Source organism: Pipistrellus kuhlii, unplaced genomic scaffold (assembly GCF_014108245.1).
Source record: "Pipistrellus kuhlii isolate mPipKuh1 unplaced genomic scaffold, mPipKuh1.p scaffold_m20_p_9, whole genome shotgun sequence".
Classification (NCBI taxonomy): Eukaryota; Metazoa; Chordata; class Mammalia; order Chiroptera; family Vespertilionidae; genus Pipistrellus; species Pipistrellus kuhlii.
The window spans coordinates 20,076,379-20,094,975 of NW_023425595.1; the positions used below are offsets into that span (position 1 = coordinate 20,076,379).

At 48.1% G+C, this 18,597-nt stretch overlaps 1 protein-coding gene across 1 annotated transcript; it reads left to right on the forward strand.

The window, feature by feature from the left end:
• The first annotated feature begins 12,583 nt into the window (after positions 1 to 12,583).
• Positions 12,584 to 17,359, forward strand: DBX1 (developing brain homeobox 1). The gene is made up of 4 exons (XM_036426226.2): positions 12,584 to 13,009; positions 13,700 to 13,801; positions 16,026 to 16,228; positions 16,648 to 17,359. Exons 1-4 carry the CDS (start codon positions 12,643 to 12,645, stop codon positions 17,008 to 17,010), a joined length of 1,035 nt encoding a protein of 344 aa, XP_036282119.1. The 5' UTR covers positions 12,584 to 12,642; the 3' UTR covers positions 17,011 to 17,359.
• The last annotated feature ends 1,238 nt before the right edge of the window (positions 17,360 to 18,597 follow it).

Here is an 18,597-nt window from a genome sequence, read left to right on the forward strand (position 1 = left end):
AATGTTTGATTTTTATAAACTAAGGAAAACTTTATCAGTTACTAAATGCCCTCTGGGTGTCAGTTTGGCCTTCATATAGAATGATCTCTTGATCCCTGCAGTGCTTCATGGCAAAAGGGGCTCCAGATCTGGAAACTAAAACACAGACTAGTCTTGTCAACCTTCAAAATTCTGACTTTCTTCAGAGGATGGTTCTGAGTCAGTACAGAATAGTATTTATGGCCATAGGTTCTAGGGTCAGACTGAGTTCTAGGCCTCAGCTCTGGCATTTATGTGTCATGATTCAATCAACAGAACAGATAGGTGACATTATAGATGTGCATACATGTGCCATATGTGTACATTACATGCATACCTTACACAGTAAGTCCTCACTTAACATCATCGATAAGTTCTGTGACTTTATGAGAAATGACATATAATGAAACCTATTTAACCATAGGCTAATTGATTAAATAAGAGTGAAATTCCTAGGGCATCTCATCAATGCTATAATAAAATGTTGCTTTTCGATAACCTGCTGTTTGTATGAAGAGCAGGCTGGAACCCACAAACACAGTCTGGAAGCCCACAAGAGCAGACTCAAGTCCGTGGCCTCTCTCACCTGTCATTGTCGATGTCCTCCTGCTTCAGGGAGGTGAGCACACAAACCTGGCCCAGGAGCCAGAGGAGCTGGGCACCTGCTGCCCAGGGCTGCCTCACACCAGTGAGGTGAGCCCGCTCATCAGCCACAAAGTGACCACTGCTTTCCTTCCACCCGCCAAAGCCCTCAAGTCTATTGAGTACCCACCTTACCTGGAATCATGTTGGGAAGAACATTCTGAAAAATGGGCTTCAGCGTAGGCAGGCTACACAATGCAAAGCCAACATAGTTACCTTAATAAATTCCTCTAAGTTTCTGTGTCTTCTGTAGATAAGTGGAAATAGTGATAGTGTCTACCCAATGGGGCTGTTTTGAGGATTATTTTATTTTATTAATTTTTTAAAAATAGATTTCTTTGTTTTTTTTTTTTTGTTTGTTTTTGTTTTTTACAGGGAGAAAGGGAGAGGGACAGAGAGCTAGAAACATCCATGAGAGGGAAACATCAATCAGCTGCCTCCTATAACATGCCCCACTGGGGATGTGCAAGCAACCAAGGTACATGCCCTTGACCAGAATCGAACATAGGACCCTCCAGTACGCAGGCCAACATTCTATCCACTGAGCCAAATCGGTTAGGGCTTGAGGATTATTTTAAATAATGCATGGCAAATATTTAACTCAGTACCAGCATACTCCATAAAGCTATCGCTATCATTGCTGTTATTGGTTTACATGCTGACATCTAAGAGGAAATCAGGTACAGGCTTACCTCAGGTATATTGCTGGTTTGGTTCCATACCACCACAATAAAGCGAGTATTACATTAAAGCAAGTGGTAATCTTTTTGTAATCTGTGGAGGGTTTTGTGTTCTATTTGTAAAAAGTGCAATACCTATGGAGCACAATACAGCAAAGAGCAATAAAGTGAGGTGTGCCTGTTTAGGATTAAGATTTTAGCTTCTTGAAGGCAAAGGGCACTACATTTCCTCTGTATCTAAATACATCTAGTCGCTGGACAGTATGGCTCAGTTAGTTGGGCATTGTTCTGTGCATTGAGAGGTTGTTGGTTGCATTGTCAGTCAGGGCACATGCCCATGTACAATAGCAGGCTCAATCCCCAGTAGGAGGTGTGCAGGAGGCAGCTGATCAATGTTTTGCTCACATTGATGTTTCTTCTCCTTTCTCCTCTCTCTAAAAATCAATAACAAACAAGCAAATAAATCCAGTCACTGTTCTAGGCAATATACATTTTTCACCATTTTTTAGTATTATAACTATTTTAGATTAGGCAGTTAGAAAAACTAAGAAACATAAAGATTAAGTAATTTGTTCCAAGGTCACAGCTATAGGAAGTAAGCAGAGAGAAAAGTATATGCAGAGGTAAGAAAGAACCTGGCATTAGAGGAGGAGAGAAGAGATCAGGGACACAGTAACACTGTAGAAAGGTGGGGGCTGTTAATTCTTTATCTTAAATGCAATGGGAAGATCCAGGATGGCACAAACTGTCAATCTTGTTCATTCCAAGCGTTCCCAGACCTGGAACATTGCCTGCTAGCACATGGCAGAACTTCAATAAGTATTTGTTGATTGAAAGAGAGGGTGGGATGATATGATCTGATTTATGTTTTTAAATCTCTCTAGCTGCTGTATAGACCCAGACTCTTCTTTGATTCTCTTAGTAACATGAAACTTGCTATTTATTTTCTTTCTTTGGCAGCCCTTCCAATATTTGAATATGGAAGTCACATTACATCCCTCTAGGTTTCCATTTCCCCAGGCCAACAGCCTCAGCTTTTTGGCAAAAGAACTTCTGGGATGATGGAAGTGTTCTATGTCTGTGTTGTCCAATATAGTAGTCACTAGTTTCATGTGGCTTTTGAGCACTTGAGTGTGGCTAATGTGACTGAGAAACAAGATTTAAAATTTTATTTTTAAATTTTAATTTAAATTTTTTAACAAATATGAACTTGCCAGACAATATAGTCCCACATATATACATTTATACACATAGTCCCTGTCTAAGAACCTAAGCGAGGGTTGGGTAGAAATATGCCAGTGCATACATCAATTACACTGTAAAAACTAAACTTTCTCTTTATTTAATGCTGTGAGGCCAGGTGTTCATTCATACATGGTAAGCTGAGCTTGGTTCCCAAGCTATGGAATTTGACTCTCTGTTAAACATACTTAGTCTACTAGCATGTTCACTAGTAATATCCACTAATGGCCAACACTAACAACACAAATCACCACCTAATCATTCAAATCAGCAAAGAGGACTGGCCCATGGAATACAAATGGAGATTGGACAATCTTCTGACAAAATCTGGGAGCTTTCCCATCTGATTAATGTTCTAGAGAATCCAATAGCATAAGACAAAGAGCTAATAATGATAAAACTTTAAGAAGAGATCAGAAGGGAGTTCCAGGAGTAAATACCCTGAATTTTAGAGCAGGAAGCGTCCTTTTAGATGAGGCAGGAGAGTGCTTCCAGAACCTGAAGGGTTTACACTCAAGCACATTCCCAGAATGCAGGCCTTGTGCCAGGCATCAGGGCAGAGTCCAAGGATGCAGTTGTTCCCCTCAAGGAGCTCATGGTCCACAGGAAACAAACATGTCAATGATTTCAATTTGCCAGAGTTAGCAAATAAAAATACAGAATATCCAGTTAAATTTAGATTTTCAATAAGCAATGAATAATTTTTTAGTGTAACTATATCCCATGCAATACTTAGGACACAGTTATACTATACAATATTTGTTGTTTCAAAATTCAAATGTAACTGTGTATCCAGTATTTTGTCTGGCAACTCTAAATATAGGGTGGTAGATGCAATGATAAAGGTGAGTGTTAAGTACTACAATAAAATATCCAAAAGATAGACCTCAGAGCACATGTCAGAGAAGGATTACAGAGGAGGTGAGGCTGAAGCCAAATCTTTCCCAACTAATAGATGTTAGCCAGGTAAAGAGAGTACTTAAGGATTGGCATGCACAAAGGCACTGGGATTTGGGAGGGAATACTTGGGGACATGTAAGTAGCTCAACAGGGATAAAATAAGTAATAGGTAGAATTTTGATAACTTTCTGGGAGAAAAGCCAAAGTCAGAACCCAGAATAACATTATTGTCTAAGGCACATGTGTCAAACACAAGGCCCGCCAGGCCTTGCAATGTGGCCCACACCGTGCTGTCATCACTGCACTCCGCTGCGTTTCCATCACAGTGACAGTTTATGACTGTTCAGTAAACCATTCGGCCCACGATTTAGGCTGGATTTTAGATTTTGGCCCCTTCTCTGATTGAGTTCGACACCCCTAGTCTAAGGGATAAAGAGATAAAAGAGAGTTCATAAAGAGAACAAGAAAGAGCAGTCTGAGAAGGCAAAAGAAAACCATGAAGCCAGGAAAAAGGGAGAAGTCCACAGTAACAAATGTTGCAAGGAGGCCAAGTAAGAAGAGAAATTCATTGACTTCTAACTGGTATGGCTCAGTGTTGAGCGTTGACCTATGAGCCAGAAGATCATAGTTCAATTCTTGGTCAGGAACATACCTGGGTTGCAGGCTCAATCCCCAGTGTGTGTGTGTATGTGGGGGGTGGGAAGTATGTAGGAGGCAGCCAATCAATGATTCTCCCTCATCATTGATGTTTTTATTTCTTCCTCCCTTCCTCTCTGAAATTAATTTAAAAAAATTTTTTTTTAGGTTCATTGACTATGCCAACATGGACAGCATAAGTGATGTTGACAAAAATCATTTCAGTGGAGTGTTATGGCAGCAGGTTTAGAAAAGTCATGGTGAGAACTGAAGGAAGCAAAGGTAGGAATTGCTTAAAAGAAGTTTGGTTGTGGAAGAAGTACCATGCTTAGACCTGGACAAATAGGGAAATAACGTGGGCCCTGAACTGTAGAGAAGTTGGCTCCTCTCTAGCTCCATCCATGTCCAAAGGCCCAAGGGGACAGGCTCATCTAGAGACTAAACACTCCCTTTGGAATTCTTTGTTCAAATGGAACCAAGCCTGTTTCCAAAGACTGTGCAAACCTCTTCCTAGGTTTCTCTTTCTGAGCGGGGACCATGTCACTAGTGTGCCCATTTCTAAACCTGAGGCATGGAGCAGGCATGGCTATTTGGAAGGGACTTGGGGGTGAACGGATCTTGAACATGCAGACCAGGTGTCCACATCTTGGATGCATAGCCCCTTATGATGTGGGGTAGAGTCAAAGTGGGAAGTGAAGTAGGGTGTGCCACAGGCTTCCATCTGTAGTCTGTCTCAAGTCTCACAAAAGTTAGAGGAAATATGTAAAAAGATGTACTTAGAGATGGACGTAGAGTCAAGAGAGGGTCCTTGCAAAATGAGCACACTTTTAAAGAACCTTGGTGAAGGACTATCAAAACTATAGACAGAATAATGGAAAACAAGGCCCCTGTATCAATCAGGAGTTCAGCAACAAATATGAAAAGACAACTGGAGAGACCACATAGAGAAGGGTGGGCAGGGTTAAGGAAATAAACAGTGCACCCAAACACTAGTAACAGTGAAAGGCCATTGGGTCTGCTTATATCTCTAGGCCTGAAAGGGCAGAAGGGTGGCAAGACATTGCCAGAGCCCAGTGAACTGGGGAGCTGAGGCTGCAGCTCACCACAGAAATGCAGCAAAGCAACAAGAGAGTGGAAAGAATAAATACCTCAACCTTTCTCTTCTCCTGCCCTTAAGTTGGTACCACTGCCTCCCACTGACTGAAACCAACAAGAAGAAACCAGACAGCCAGGCATTCCGAGGTCAATGTATTCCCTAGAGGCCAGCCTCTTAAGGCAAAAGCAAGGGAAGGAGTAGGAAGCAGACATGAAAGGGCACACAGAATTAATAACTAATACTGTTCCCAAGGAGGCAAGAGAGGACTTAACTCAATGGGATGAGAACAGAATGGAGAGTAAGTTGTCAGGAAAAAAGTGGAGGGCATTTTTGTCTCATGGCACCTCTTCCCTCTGCACTTTTGAGGGGACTGCTAATAGTGGATGAGGGTAAGCAGGCAAGGAATGTGTTGATTTTCCTTCTGCAGATGGGAGCTGGCAGTAGTCTTAAGGCCTTGGTGCAGTATACATAACACCCTAAGATAAGGCTATTTGTCCCATTCCTTCCCAAGGGTAGAGAAATGTCACATTCTCTTAGGTCTCTATCTCCTTTCCCTACACTGACTAAACAGAACTGCAGAGCAGGTGAAAATCTCCAGGGATAGTTCCTTCTCTTTTTCCTGCAAATTATAACCTCTAGTCCACTTCAGCCTCAGGCCAGCAAACCTCCAGCATTTCAGAAGCCTACACACTCCAGAATACTTCCCTTTCAAATACCGACTCATGGCTTATGGTTCAAAACAGAAAACCCTTGCCGAGACCGGTTTGGCTCAGTGGATAGAGCGTCGGCTTGGGGACTGAAGGGTCCCGGGTTCGATTTTGGTCAAGGACATGTACCTTGGTTGCGGGCATATCCCCAGTGGGGGATGTGCAAGAGGCAGCTGGTCGATGACTCTCTCTTATCGATCTTTCTAGCTCTCTATCTCTCTCCCTTCCTCTCTGTACAAAATCAATAAAATATATTTAAAAAACAAAACAAAAAAACAGAAAACCCTGGAAGCAAAGGTAGGAATTGCTTTCAAGAAGTTTGGTTGTGGAAGAAGTACCATGCTTAGACCTGGACAAACAGGGCCCTGAAATAACCTGGGCCCTGAACTTAGAGAGGCTGGCTCCTCTCTAGCTCCTCCCTCCTTTGACCAAATCAAGGCTCCCAACCTGTTAGAAGAAAACAATTTTTCACTACTTTGATGAAATAACCAGCAACCTTACCTGTAATCCATCCATGACAGAGACAAAATGAGCTAAAGAATTTGGAATATTGTAGAGAGAAGTTCTCCCACCCAACCTTCTCCAAAGAACTCGTCCTAAATCTACAAATGACTATTCTTCCTTCTTTTTTTTTTTTTAAGAGAAAGAGAAAGAGAGAGAGAAAGAGATAGATAGATAGGTAGATAGATAGATAGATAGATTCTGGTTTAAAGAAGAAAGCCTCAGTCCATAGGCAAGCATCTTTTCCCCTTGTGGGCTCTTAATTGTTGGACAAGATTAAGTTTTCATATTAACCCTACCAGACCAGTGTACTGATTTTTCAGTAATTTCTGAAACTGCCACTATACCACTATACCTAATTTTTGGTACTTTGCCTAAACCTATTGTCTACAATGTCTCCAAGTTTCATTTTATTCTAACCACTTTTTTTTGCATGTAACTAACATTTTCCTATATTATGTTGATTTTTTTTTCTTTTTAATGCTCAGGAGCCCAGGTATAGGGGACAGTTAGGTTCAGGGCCTCAGATCTGGTATGGTTAATATAAGTGCCAGGAGACTGCTTGACAAATTGGTAGAAACCTTGCAGCACCACTCAACATAAACAGGACGATTTTTCATAAAGTCCACCATTGTTCCAGGTGTATGTGTGGTGGTGCAGAGTAGGTGCATTCATTTCTGCAGGACCACCACCCAGCTCCCTAGACCACTATCTCCCTGTACCCATAGGGCCACCTCTACCTGACCACAAAACCAGCCTCACTAAGAGGCATCTACTCCCATCTCTAAGTCCTTGGGGACCAGAAAGAAGGTGGGGTAAATTTCACATTCTCTCTCTTCTTCCTCCCACTGTCCACAAAACCAGCAGTTTCAGGCCCAGAGAAAGATCCCATGCTCTTTCCCACCCAGCACCCATCAGCCAAGTTCACCTTCATCCAAGCCTCTCTATCCAACAAGACCCTGGGACACATAATCAATAGTTCCAGCTTGGGGCCAGGGAAGGGAAACAAAGCTGGCGGGGGGAGGTGGTGACTGGGATGGGAAAGTGAGGAAGAGGGTTCATTGCGGGGCCCTGATTGCTACTTAAAGCAGCTGAATTGCATGGCGACAGCAAACCAGGTGCGCCATCATTCCTGCTGTACACCTGCCATCAGGCCACACCTTGTGGCAGGGCCAAGACTCTAGAGGAACCTGGAGCAGAGAGGCATTAAGCAGGGAGGCATGTGGGGCAGGAAGCAAGGAACTAGGCCTCAGGAATCTGCTCTCCAAACCCAGTGGATCTCCATCCAGGAGGTCCAGCATCTGTTCCCTTCCTAAGCCAATGGATCTGTCTAGAAGCCCCCAGCTTACTCCACTCTCCTTCCCTCCACTCAGAGCACACTCCTCACTCTCAGAAATGCTGTCCATCGGGTGTCCAGCCCAGGCCAGAGGCTGGGAGCTGCTGAGGCTAGCTGAAGGGTAACGGAAACATGAGAGTTTTTAAACCTTAGGTCAGAACTGAAAGGCTCTTTAGCAAAAACACTTCTTTTACACACAGGGACACTGAGGCCCAGAAGACAAGGACTTTTCCCAAAAGTGAAATAGATCCAAATTTGAGTTAAAAATATATCTAACAGTGCAATCTTCAGAGAAGGAAGAGCAAAGGCAATTTATATTGAGAGAGATCAACATTTGAAAAGAAGTAAATTTGCCAAACAAGGGGATGGTGGGGGGTGTGATGGAGAGAGAAAGCACTCTGGGATTGGCTCGCCAAAATTTAATTTTTATTCTTTTGAATGGGTTTCGGTTGCCTTTGCCAACAACTCACAGTGTGAAAAGCCCTGGACCGAAGGGTCCAAGCAGCTAGCTAAAGCACTACCAAGGCAGCACCGTGCTCCACCCTGCTCTACAGAGATCCTCTTTCTTCGGGCTAAAAAAAGAAAAGGAAAAAAAAAGAAAACACAAAAAACCCACAAAAAAACACAACACACAGTTAACCACCTGTCAGGGCTGAGGATACAATGAGGCTCCTGGAAAAAGAGCTTTTCATGCATGCGTAATATATTTGTTCAGCCATTCACTTAATGAAGCTGATAAATGTGATGCAAGACAATAGTCAAGTTAATCTATTTAGTAAAATGTTTTGAGACTTTCAGGCTACGTTAAGGAGGGGAGCTGCCAGCGACATTTTCATTTAAATGCGCTCATCTCCTCTCGCAGGCAGCTCAAGGGGGTTCGGGCAATCTATGTGAATATAATTTCTTATAAATGTGTCTTTAATGGGTTTAATTCACCCTTGCCAGCTGTTTTGGGGGCTATTTTGTAAGAGCAAAACAAACGTTTCAGGCTTGGAAAGCTAGTTAAAATTAGTTTCGGTCAGCGAGGCCAAGCTATATTTCCTGCAAACCATCTGCTTGATTGGCACAATAGAAGGATTTTCAAGGAAAAAAAGGGGGGGGGGGGTGAGAGTGAAAGGAATGGGGGTGGAGGGAGATGCTAGAAAGGGCTGGGCTGCCGGTAGCTCCTTGTGGCCTATTCTAAAGGTGAGCCCTCAGCGGTGTCTTAATAGAGCCGCTTGCCTGGAGCTCTGGGGCGGGAAGACAGCTCTTTCAGCCAAGCCTCGCAGCTCCCCTCCTTTGCCTAGAGAGGGATGGCTCTCTCTTTCCCCGCAAAACCACAGAAGCCAGGGGGCGGGTGCTTTCCCCCGTCTCAAACCCCCACCCCAACGCCGCTGGCCCGCGTCCTGCCAAACTTGCAATATCCGGCCTGTTGGAAGCTCCTGCCCGCTATGCAAAATAGAACCTTAGGGTCCAAACCTTTCCTAGCGGAGTCACTGCGTCTTTTCGGAGGACCAGGAATCTTAAAGCGCTCTGTTTTGCAGCGCTTTTCGCCTCCCTCCAGGGCCAGCGCTTACCAGGGGCTCTCCCGGCTCCGCCCGCTCTGGAGAGGGTCAAGGAGAGCGCAGCGCATTGGCTCGGGACGCTTCCACTCTCCCCTGTCCTGGGGAAAAGAACCCCTCAGAACCGGTTCTGAGAGCCCTTCGGGTGGGTCCAGGAAGCCCCCCACCTCACCCCAGGAGTCCAGCCCGCTCTGCAGCAGCCTCCCGGGCCCAGCAAACGAGCTCTGGGCACCGACTAGGGTCCGGATAGGGCCTCCGATTCTCTTTTCCTCTCCTGACCTCTTTTCCCTTGAAAGAGAAACAGACAGCCCAGCTCTGGGACAGAGGGCGCCAGTGGCTTCTCCGACGTAAACGTGAAGATAACGACGTTACAATGAATGGCAGGGCGCACAGACCCGGGGGCTCGGGTCAAACAGCATTAGTCACAGGTCTTAGCCGCGTGGGCCCTGGGCCATCCAGGAGTTTCCAAAGGCGCGTTCAAGGAGATCGCGTAAAGTAAGATCCTTTCGTCCGATGTCTTGCTTCCTTCGGATCTATTTTGCCTTTTCACGGGCGGCCAGTCCTCTCTCCCGCCCTCCCGGCTCGTCTCTGGCGCCTTCAGGATGCTTGCGGACCCGGACCGCTGGAAGTGGGGTCCACGTGGGTCGCAGTAAGGGGTTGACCCACGTTCCAAAAAAATGTCAGTGCCCCCTTTTCAAAGAAGAGAAGAGAGCAGCGGTTCGTCTGTAATGAGGCAGAGAGACCAAGTGTGTGTCTAGGATGGAGCGTGTCAGTGGGCAGGATAATAACTGGAATAGCTACTTCCAGAAGAGTGTCCCAGCGGGGGAGGAGTGGGGAAGGGGGCGCTAGGAAGGCCCTAGACTGGCTTTGAGTTCTCACTGCTCCCCAAAACAAAACCCTGCAAACAGACGGTATTCTGATCTCCAGAAGTTGAGCAAGCACTTCCTAGATGCGAAACCCAACACCTGTAGTTGCTGCCCGCCGCCTTTGTTCTGCTCCCAGATGGAGGGATGGAGAGAGGGAAGAAAGAAGGGGGGGGGTACAAAACGAAGAGGTTGGGCGAGAGGGGGGGGGGAGGGCAGGGTTGGTTGGGGGGGGGGGGAAGAAAGACAATACAAAAATACAGAGTCCTTCCTGTGACTTCCGGAAAGCAGTTGGTGAGGACGGTGGTGATTTTTTTTGTGATGGAAAACTTGGCCTGTGGCTAAGTTAAAGCACATGTGTTCAAATGCTTTGGAGTTTCCTCCCTTAAAATTGGAAAACTTCAGAAAAGGTAACTGTTCGAGTTCTTCCTAGACTTCCCTGTTCCGGGGTCTCCCATGCACTGGAGCCAGGTACTTTCCGTATTTAAATAGTCACTTATTTAAAGGTCGTTCCTGGCCTTGGGGGGGGGGGGGGGGGTTTCACCGCCCGCCGCCGAGGACGTGTCCACAGCGCAGTCAGGGGCGCAGAAAACTCCACACTCGCGTCGCCTTTCGAGCCCTGATTCATTCGGCTCCAGAGCCCGCCTCTCAACAACTTTTTAATTTGAACCAAGGGAGAAAGTGAGCAGGCCCCGTTTCTGGCTTAATGTGATATAAATCGCAGATGCACTTTTATTGAATGGTTAAAGCAGCGACATGGAGATCATCCACGACAAAATGCCTCGAACAAAACCATCCCGAGAAATAAAGCTGGTTAATAAGATTTTTGAGAAAGCTTTGTGTTAAAAAGCGAAAAGGAAACCCAGCTGAAGGTGACAGTTAGTTCATGGTTAATAGGATCAGGGAGGCCTGGCGAGGCTGCACACTTCTCTTTGGGGGAGGTTCAGCCTCGCTAAAAAGATGAATGGGACGTTTAACACATCTGTTATCTCGCAGAGCAGAGGAACCGGGGATCCAGGCCCGCTCCGAGGAAAGGGAAGGTCTGTCTGCAGGAATAAATCTTGTCTGAGGCCCCCCAATCAGGATGAGCTTTCCTGATGTGGAATGACATTCTTGGGAAGCGCGGCCTTTGCTCTGTTTTCGGGCTTTTGTACAGGGCAGTTAATTAAGAAGCTGCAAAACCTTGACCAAGTTAAGCACCTCGCCACGAGTGGGCAATTCCCTATCGTCACTACGGCTTTTTTAATTAGTCACTACAGCTTTAAAAGTTCAGGCTATAAGTGAATTTCACCTGGAACTGCCCAAGGCTCCTGGAGGTTGTAGAATGGCCTGCATAGATCCTCCTCGTCCTCTGGGCACCCTGGGTTAGGCAGCTTCTGGCCGGGGAAGCCCTTTGCAAGCGGATATCCTCTACGGGAGAGGTGCTCCCTTCTGCCCCAACCCCAGGCGAGCTGGTGACACTTTTAGAGAAAAGTGGCTGAAAATCGTTTTTGAAGTTGCTGGGAGTTTACAGAAGGAGACTCCCTTTACTGTCCAGGTATTCACCAACGTGCTCAAACTCAACGAGTTTCACAAAACGGAACAACTCAAATCAAGACCTCTCCACCCCTGGCAGCCAGTAGCCCCTAAGCATCAATGTCAAGTCCCCCTGGCTTGTGCCGGTGGCACCCCCTCCACGCACGGATTCAACCCACCTCTCACGCCTGTTTTCTGCCTCAGCTGCAGTAACGTTTAGGACTAGAGATGGGAGAGGGAGTATATTTTCATGTTCATTGGCTTGAAACTTTCCGTTGCCCTCCTCTTTCCCCCCCACCCCCGCCCCCCAAAGAGGGAGGATTATTTTACTGATGGCCCGGAGGTGAATTTCTATGAATATTTATTGATTTATTTTCTAGGCTCATCAGGGGAGCTGCAAATAAATTTAGTGCGTCCTTTCAATAATTCCCTTTCTATGAGGCAAGATGTCATCTGAAACTTCTAAATAGGCATTTAATTAGCCCGGGCGTTGCTTCGGAACAACAACAAAAAAAACTCCCGGCCAGAGCTTTGCGGATGCGCTGTATGGCCAAGAGGCGGTCGATATGCAGAATGGATGCGCGCCAGCCTTTGTTGCCGGCCCATTGTGCGGGCGATGCTTATGAAGACTAATCCAATCATAAATTGCACCCCCTGCGCCAATCAGAGCGCCCAGAGCCCCTGGCGAATGAAGCTCCAGTGGAGAACTTTGTTGAACTTCATTGTCAGAGCTGTCACTTTTCAAAGCGCTTTAACGGGCGGGCCCCTATAAAACCATCACCTCGACGGGAGGACCACGGAGGACTCGCAGGCGCCAGGCCTGTGGCAGCAGCGTTCCTTATTTGGAGACTTTTTTGCTAAGCCCAAGAGAGAGAGGGTACCGCGGGGGACGGGAGGGGCGGGAAGCCAGGCATTTACCCTGCAGCCACTGGAAGAAGGGCTCCTACGCCCGCCTCGCGCCTACCATGATGTTCCCGGGGCTCCTCGCGCCCCCCGCCGGGTACCCCAGCCTCCTGCGCCCCACACCCACCTTAACGCTGCCCCAGTCTCTGCAGTCGGCGTTTTCCGGACACTCTAGCTTCCTGGTCGAGGATCTGATCCGCATCAGCCGACCCCCTGCCTACCTGCCCCGCAGCGTGCCCGCGGCTAGCATGTCGCCCCCCAGGCAGGGGACCCCCGCGAGTCTCCCAGACACCGTGGCGTCGGATCTGGGCTCCCCGAGTCCCGGCAGCCGGCGGGGCGGATCGCCGCAGACCGCCGTCTCCCCTGCCAGGGAGCCTACGTTCCTGAAGTTTGGAGTGAATGCCATTCTCTCCTCCGCTCCCAGAAATGGTGAGTAAGTGAGCGCAAAACGCATGAGGGCCCGGCCAGGGGTGGAGTCCTTCTGGCCTCAGTTTCCTCTCCGCGGCGGGTACCCACGCACACATCGGCGCCCACGTGTGCGCCCCATCCCGGGGGGCCTCACGTCGCGCCATGGGAGGCTTTAGGTTTGGAGGATTCCCGGGAACAAAAGCTCCCAGGCTCCCCCCACCCTCAGGGTGAACTTGAGCAGCTCAGGCGCAGGGAGCGCCCAGTTCCCTGCCGCAGCTAAACTGAGCGCGCGCTGCTGGGCGTCTGGGTTTCGGCCCTCCAGCCTCAGGGAGCCGATTTTTATGTATTTATTTTTTTAACTCAAGACAATATATACTTACTAGCTTGGCTGGTATAGGTATCTGCAATTCTTTTCTTCCTCACCTCACTCCTACCTATATCTCATTAGTGCCTAGGATGAGACTGGAGTGAGGGGAGGGGGAAAGAGACAACTCTGAGGACTATTTTGAGGATAAATGAAGGAAAATTTCCCGCAGATGAGACATGTTAGGGGAACATTAGATTTAATTCTGTGAGCACATTGAGGAAGACGCCTTTGAAACCAGCCGAAGGGTTAATCATACCATGCATTCCATGAGCAGAATAATCAAGTGCGTTATCAAATTCCCTTTCCGTCTCCCTCTCTTTTCCTCCTCCCTCTTTCTCTTCCAGAAGCATCCCCCGCCTTGCTCCAGAGCGGCCCTCCCAAGACCTTCGCCTTTCCCTACTTCGAAGGTTCCTTCCAGCCTTTCATCAGATCTTCGTATTTCCCAGGTAGGTCTCACCTCCCTCCCCTCCCCTTCGCGAGGCTGAGCGGCGCCCCAGTTCCTGCCCGTAGCTCCCTGCTCCGAAGCCATATTTCTCTGTCCACCCCTCGGGGTTACGCTCTGGTTCAGAGGTTGCGAGGCGTACAACATTCACGAATCCGTCGCGCCAATTTGATGCCCTATTTAGCACAAGCGGTGACTGCTTGACACTTTGCACCAATTCCCTGCTCTACAAATTAGCAGGAATTGTCATGGTCCCAATTTGAGGCGGTTCCCTCCCCGGCGAGGAGCTGTTGGCATCCCTTCACGCCGCCGTTTTCCCACAGAGTCAGTGCACTTGGCCACGATTCCCCACAAAGGTTTCAGCACCATGACCAATTGGTCAGCTCCTCCGGGCAGCCACACACAGACCGGCCCTTAGCCCCTCCGAGCTATCCAGAGACACCTACCAGCCGGGGCTAATTTCTTTTTAAGACTCATTCAGGGGCTCCGGGCTTTCCACGAGACCACATGGGGTGCCCTCTTGTGTGGGATGCCTGGGGTCGCCCTGGAGAAGGGAGGCTAGAACCCCCCACAACCCCCCAATCTTCTTTATCCAACCTGATTTCCCAACCTCTTCTCATAGCCTTCCCCCACAGCCATATTTTTTTAAAGGACCCCTAGTCTGATAAAAAATAAGTCTTGGGGAAGCCCGGAGTTGTTCCTCATCTAAAAAAGAAGCACCTTAGCCGAAACCGGTTTGGCTCAATGGATAGAGCGTTGGCTTGGAGACTGAAGGGTCCCGGGTTCGATTCCAGTCAAGGGCATGTACCCTGGTTGCAGGGCCCATCCCCAGTAGGGGGTGTGCAAGAGGCAGTTGATCAATGACTCTCTCTCATTGGTGTTTCTAACTCTCTCCCTTCCTCTCTGTACAAAATCAATAAAATAAATAAATAAATAAATAAAAAAGAAGCACCTTAAACAGGTTCCGTGAGATTTTCCTCCTGGAGCCCCAGGGATGGCTCAAAAACGCTGCACCTGGTCAAGACTCTGAAGGCCCCGGAGGAGCCCCTACACAGGCAGGAGAGGGGCATGGTCAGTGGGGGATGGGAAAGCCACAACCGCACTCCCAACTATCAGCCAGAAAAACAAGCAGTTGATTTTTAAAAAGGGGGAGAGAGAATTCGCCAACCACCGCCAACCACCATTCATGCTGCGGCTGATAATGGAATTTGCTCCCTTTCTCTCCAGTCTCAATGCTCTAACAAAAACAACCCGAGCTTTCTAAATAGCTTTTCATGTCCATTTAATGAAAATGATTCGCGGGAGAGAAGCCTCTGCCATCAGTATTCTCCCAATGGTCTTGGCCCGCAGTTGTGTTTAGTTTGAAAGTGTAAATCTCTTTTGTCCCAGTAATATATGGCTTTCGCTGCTTGTCCTCAGTCTTTTTCTGTTAGTTCATTACTACACAATTACCATTCACGCTTCATTAGAGGCTCTGTTTCTTTTGGTCCCCCACCCCTTCCCTTAAAGCGAAACTCTCCCCTTTTTTACCATGCCAATACCCATTGGGAATCGGTCCATGTGCTAATTAGCTGCCACTTTTCATGTTTTCCAGCTGAATTCTTTACCATTTGTGGGGGAGGGGAGGAAATATATATATATATATATATATATATATATATATATATATATATATATATATGATGAATACTGATTGGGTTTTTAAAAATCCAAAGAGGATTTTTCTCTTCGCTATCGAATCAGTAAAGCATCTCATTTTCATGGAAAGAAGGCAAAGAAGGCAAAAGCCACCAAGGTAATAAAAGCTTTTAAGGAAACCCAGTGGCCTCAGCTGGATAGTTTAGTGTTGTAGTTTATTTTTTCTGTGGCTAAGTTAGCTGAGGTCCACAGGTTTGTTTCCCTGAGATCGCTGAATGGAAAAACGAAAACAGGCTGCTGTGGGAGCTGTTTTCTGCGTTTTCGGTAGATTTACCTAATCCGGGTTTGCGCGGTTGAAAGGGAACGTTATCTGGGCGGAAAGCGCCCTTCGCTCTCCTAGGTCTGTAGGTTCGTGGCGGTTCTCCAGGGGGAGAAAAGCGAGAACTTTAAAGAGATGCAGGGATCAGAGAGACAACAGGGTGGGGGGTGACTGGGGAGGCAGGTGCTCCCACCGTGGCGGGCTCCGCCCACTCACTACCCCTCCCTCGCTTCTCTCTCCTCTCCTCTCCCCCCCTCTCCCGCCCCCGCAGCTTCCTCCAGCGTCGTGCCCATCCCCGGGACCTTCTCCTGGCCGCTGGCCTCTCGCGGAAAGCCCCGCCGGGGCATGCTGCGCCGAGCCGTGTTCTCGGACGTGCAGCGCAAGGCGCTGGAGAAGATGTTCCAGAAGCAGAAGTACATCAGTAAGCCCGACCGCAAGAAGCTGGCGGCCAAGCTGGGCCTGAAAGACTCCCAGGTAAGAGCCGCCCCGCACAGCCCCGTCCTCACGAGCTTCCCCTCCCCCAGGACTCCTACAATTTTCTGGAACCCCTAGTTGGGTTGCTTGTGCAGAAAGGGGACAGGAAGGCCTAGCAGGGAGGGAATGTGTGCAGCACCCAGCTTTCTCTGGGCTGTTCCGGACAGTCCCCTCCCTACCTCCTGGGACTCAGCGTCCCATCCCTGACCATCTGGGCCTGGGTTCGGCGAGAGGTGTGGAGATGGGGGTGAGGGGATTTAATGCGGAGATCCACAGCAGGGGATGGGGGTCAGGGTAGGAAGGGAAGGACACAGCTGCCTTCCCCCTCCTCCCCCAACATCCCGCCCAAGCCCTCACCTCTGAGGAGGGGTCTGCGCTCACCTCGGCCTCCGCCCTGCTCTCTGCCCCTCGCCCACCAGGTGAAAATCTGGTTCCAGAACCGGCGCATGAAGTGGCGGAACTCCAAGGAGCGCGAGCTGCTGTCCAGCGGGGGCTGCCGAGAGCAGACCCTTCCCACCAAACTCAACCCGCACCCGGACCTCAGCGATGTGGGCCAAAAGGGCCCGGGGGACGAGGAAGAGGAAGACGAGGGCCGGGCCAGCCCTGGCCCCAGCCTGGCCTACCACGCGTCCCTCCATCCTCGGCACCTGCGGGACCCGCGCTTGGAAGGGCCCCTGCCCGCCTCCCCTGCGCACTCGACAAGCAGCCCAGGCAAACCTTCGGACTTCTCGGACTCCGAGGAGGAGGACGAGGGCGAGGAAGAGGAGATCACGGTGTCTTAGAAGCCTCCCTCGCCCCGGGGTACTGTTTCTAAGAGCTTTGGGTACTGTTTCTAAGTGCTTTGAAATGGGAGAAGTGGGTGCAGTGGGGTGTTCACTTGCTTCCCACGGTGGACCCGTCACCTTATCAAGGGCGCCCCCGCCCCTTCCATGGCCCAAAGGAGCATTTCCCCAGACACCTCTTAACTGCCCTCTCCACACAAGTGAAATGCAGGCCTTGGCCCCAGCTTTAACTGGTACCCAAGGGCTACCTTCCATCTTTATTGCAAGCTATTTTAAACACAGTGGCGCGTTCCCTCACAGCCTGGGTTTAGAGGGGAGCTAGGCCCTGCTGGTCCTTAGCAGCGATAAACCTCTGAGGTGGGAGACCTGTGTGGAGGAGGAAACCCAGGTAGGGGCCACAACCAGCTTCTAACGTCAAGAACCCTGGCGTCTTAGATCCCTCCACCTCCCTGTCTGGGGTAGCAAGGGCCTCCTACCCAACTCCAGATCCTGGTAACCGTCTTCCCATGACACTGCCCTGAGAAAACTAAAGAATTTCCAAAAAGAAAGAGTTCTTACCTGGACCTTCTGGCCTAAAGTATAACACAAATCCTGAGTCTTTTCTGTCATATTCCAAACACTCTCTGGGCAAAGAATTGAGTTCCCTAAATAGGAGGAAATGTCAGTCTCTATTTCTGGATGTGTGTGTTAAAGCTTTTTTTTTTTTTTTTTTTTTTTTAAATAATTTCTGCATCCATAGTATATGCACCAAGCACTCTGCCTTATGCCCTTGTATTATTTCTGGGGAAATTTCACTGACCTGCAAAGCTCCTGAGCACTGGGCACGATAAAGAGAGAGAGAGAGAGAGAGAGAGAGAGAGAGAGAGAGACCCACAAGCCTCTTTGATATTATTTTCTTTACTGAACTTTGCTGTCTTGGCACAGCTTTTATGAACTGTACACTATTTTGTACACATGTATTGTATGGATATTTTATACCAAGGTTATTGTGAGTGACTAAAGGACTGGCTAGACTTCCTTCTCTTTTCTTTTTGCAATGGTTTTTAAACGTTAAAAAGGTAGCTGTTTAATGGCATAACTTATAAAGAAATATTTTGTATTTTTACCATGTACAGATTTTTTATATATGTATATATGTATCAAATGAACAAATGCCAAATAAAAAGTAGAATGCACCCAAGGCACAAGTGATATCATTAATTCACAGAGTATTAGAGCTGAAATAAATGACACATCTAGTCTGAGTGCTGCAGGCATTCACAGAAGGCAGGCTGACATTCAAGACAGGAAGGCACATGTCTGAAGCCACCCCACTGCTTAGTGCCCAAGCTGGAACTTGAACCCATCTCAGACTCCCAAGCCAGTGCCTTCTCTGCTTCCCTGTCCCACAAAATAAGCATATTTGCTATGATTACAAGAAGCTCCAGTAGAGTACAAACAAGTCAATATTCCTTCTCCTCTTCTCTAAGGACTGAAATGATGGACTAAGAGAAACCAATGAAAGTGTAAGTGGTTTATGTTTGTAGTGGTTTTCTCTTTTCTCCTTGAAAGCATAGTTCCTAAGAAACTCATAGCTGGTCTTGACTT

Bases quoted from the DNA above. Each gene is read 5' to 3' on its own strand.
- DBX1 (XM_036426226.2), top strand. From the start codon at position 12,643: ATGATGTTCCCGGGGCTCCTCGCGCCCCCCGCCGGGTACCCCAGCCTC. The intron at 13,010-13,699 runs GTGAGTAAGTGA...TTTCTCTTCCAG, and splicing joins CTCCTCCGCTCCCAGAAATG to AAGCATCCCCCGCCTTGCTC. The intron at 16,229-16,647 runs GTAAGAGCCGCC...CTCGCCCACCAG, and splicing joins TGGGCCTGAAAGACTCCCAG to GTGAAAATCTGGTTCCAGAA.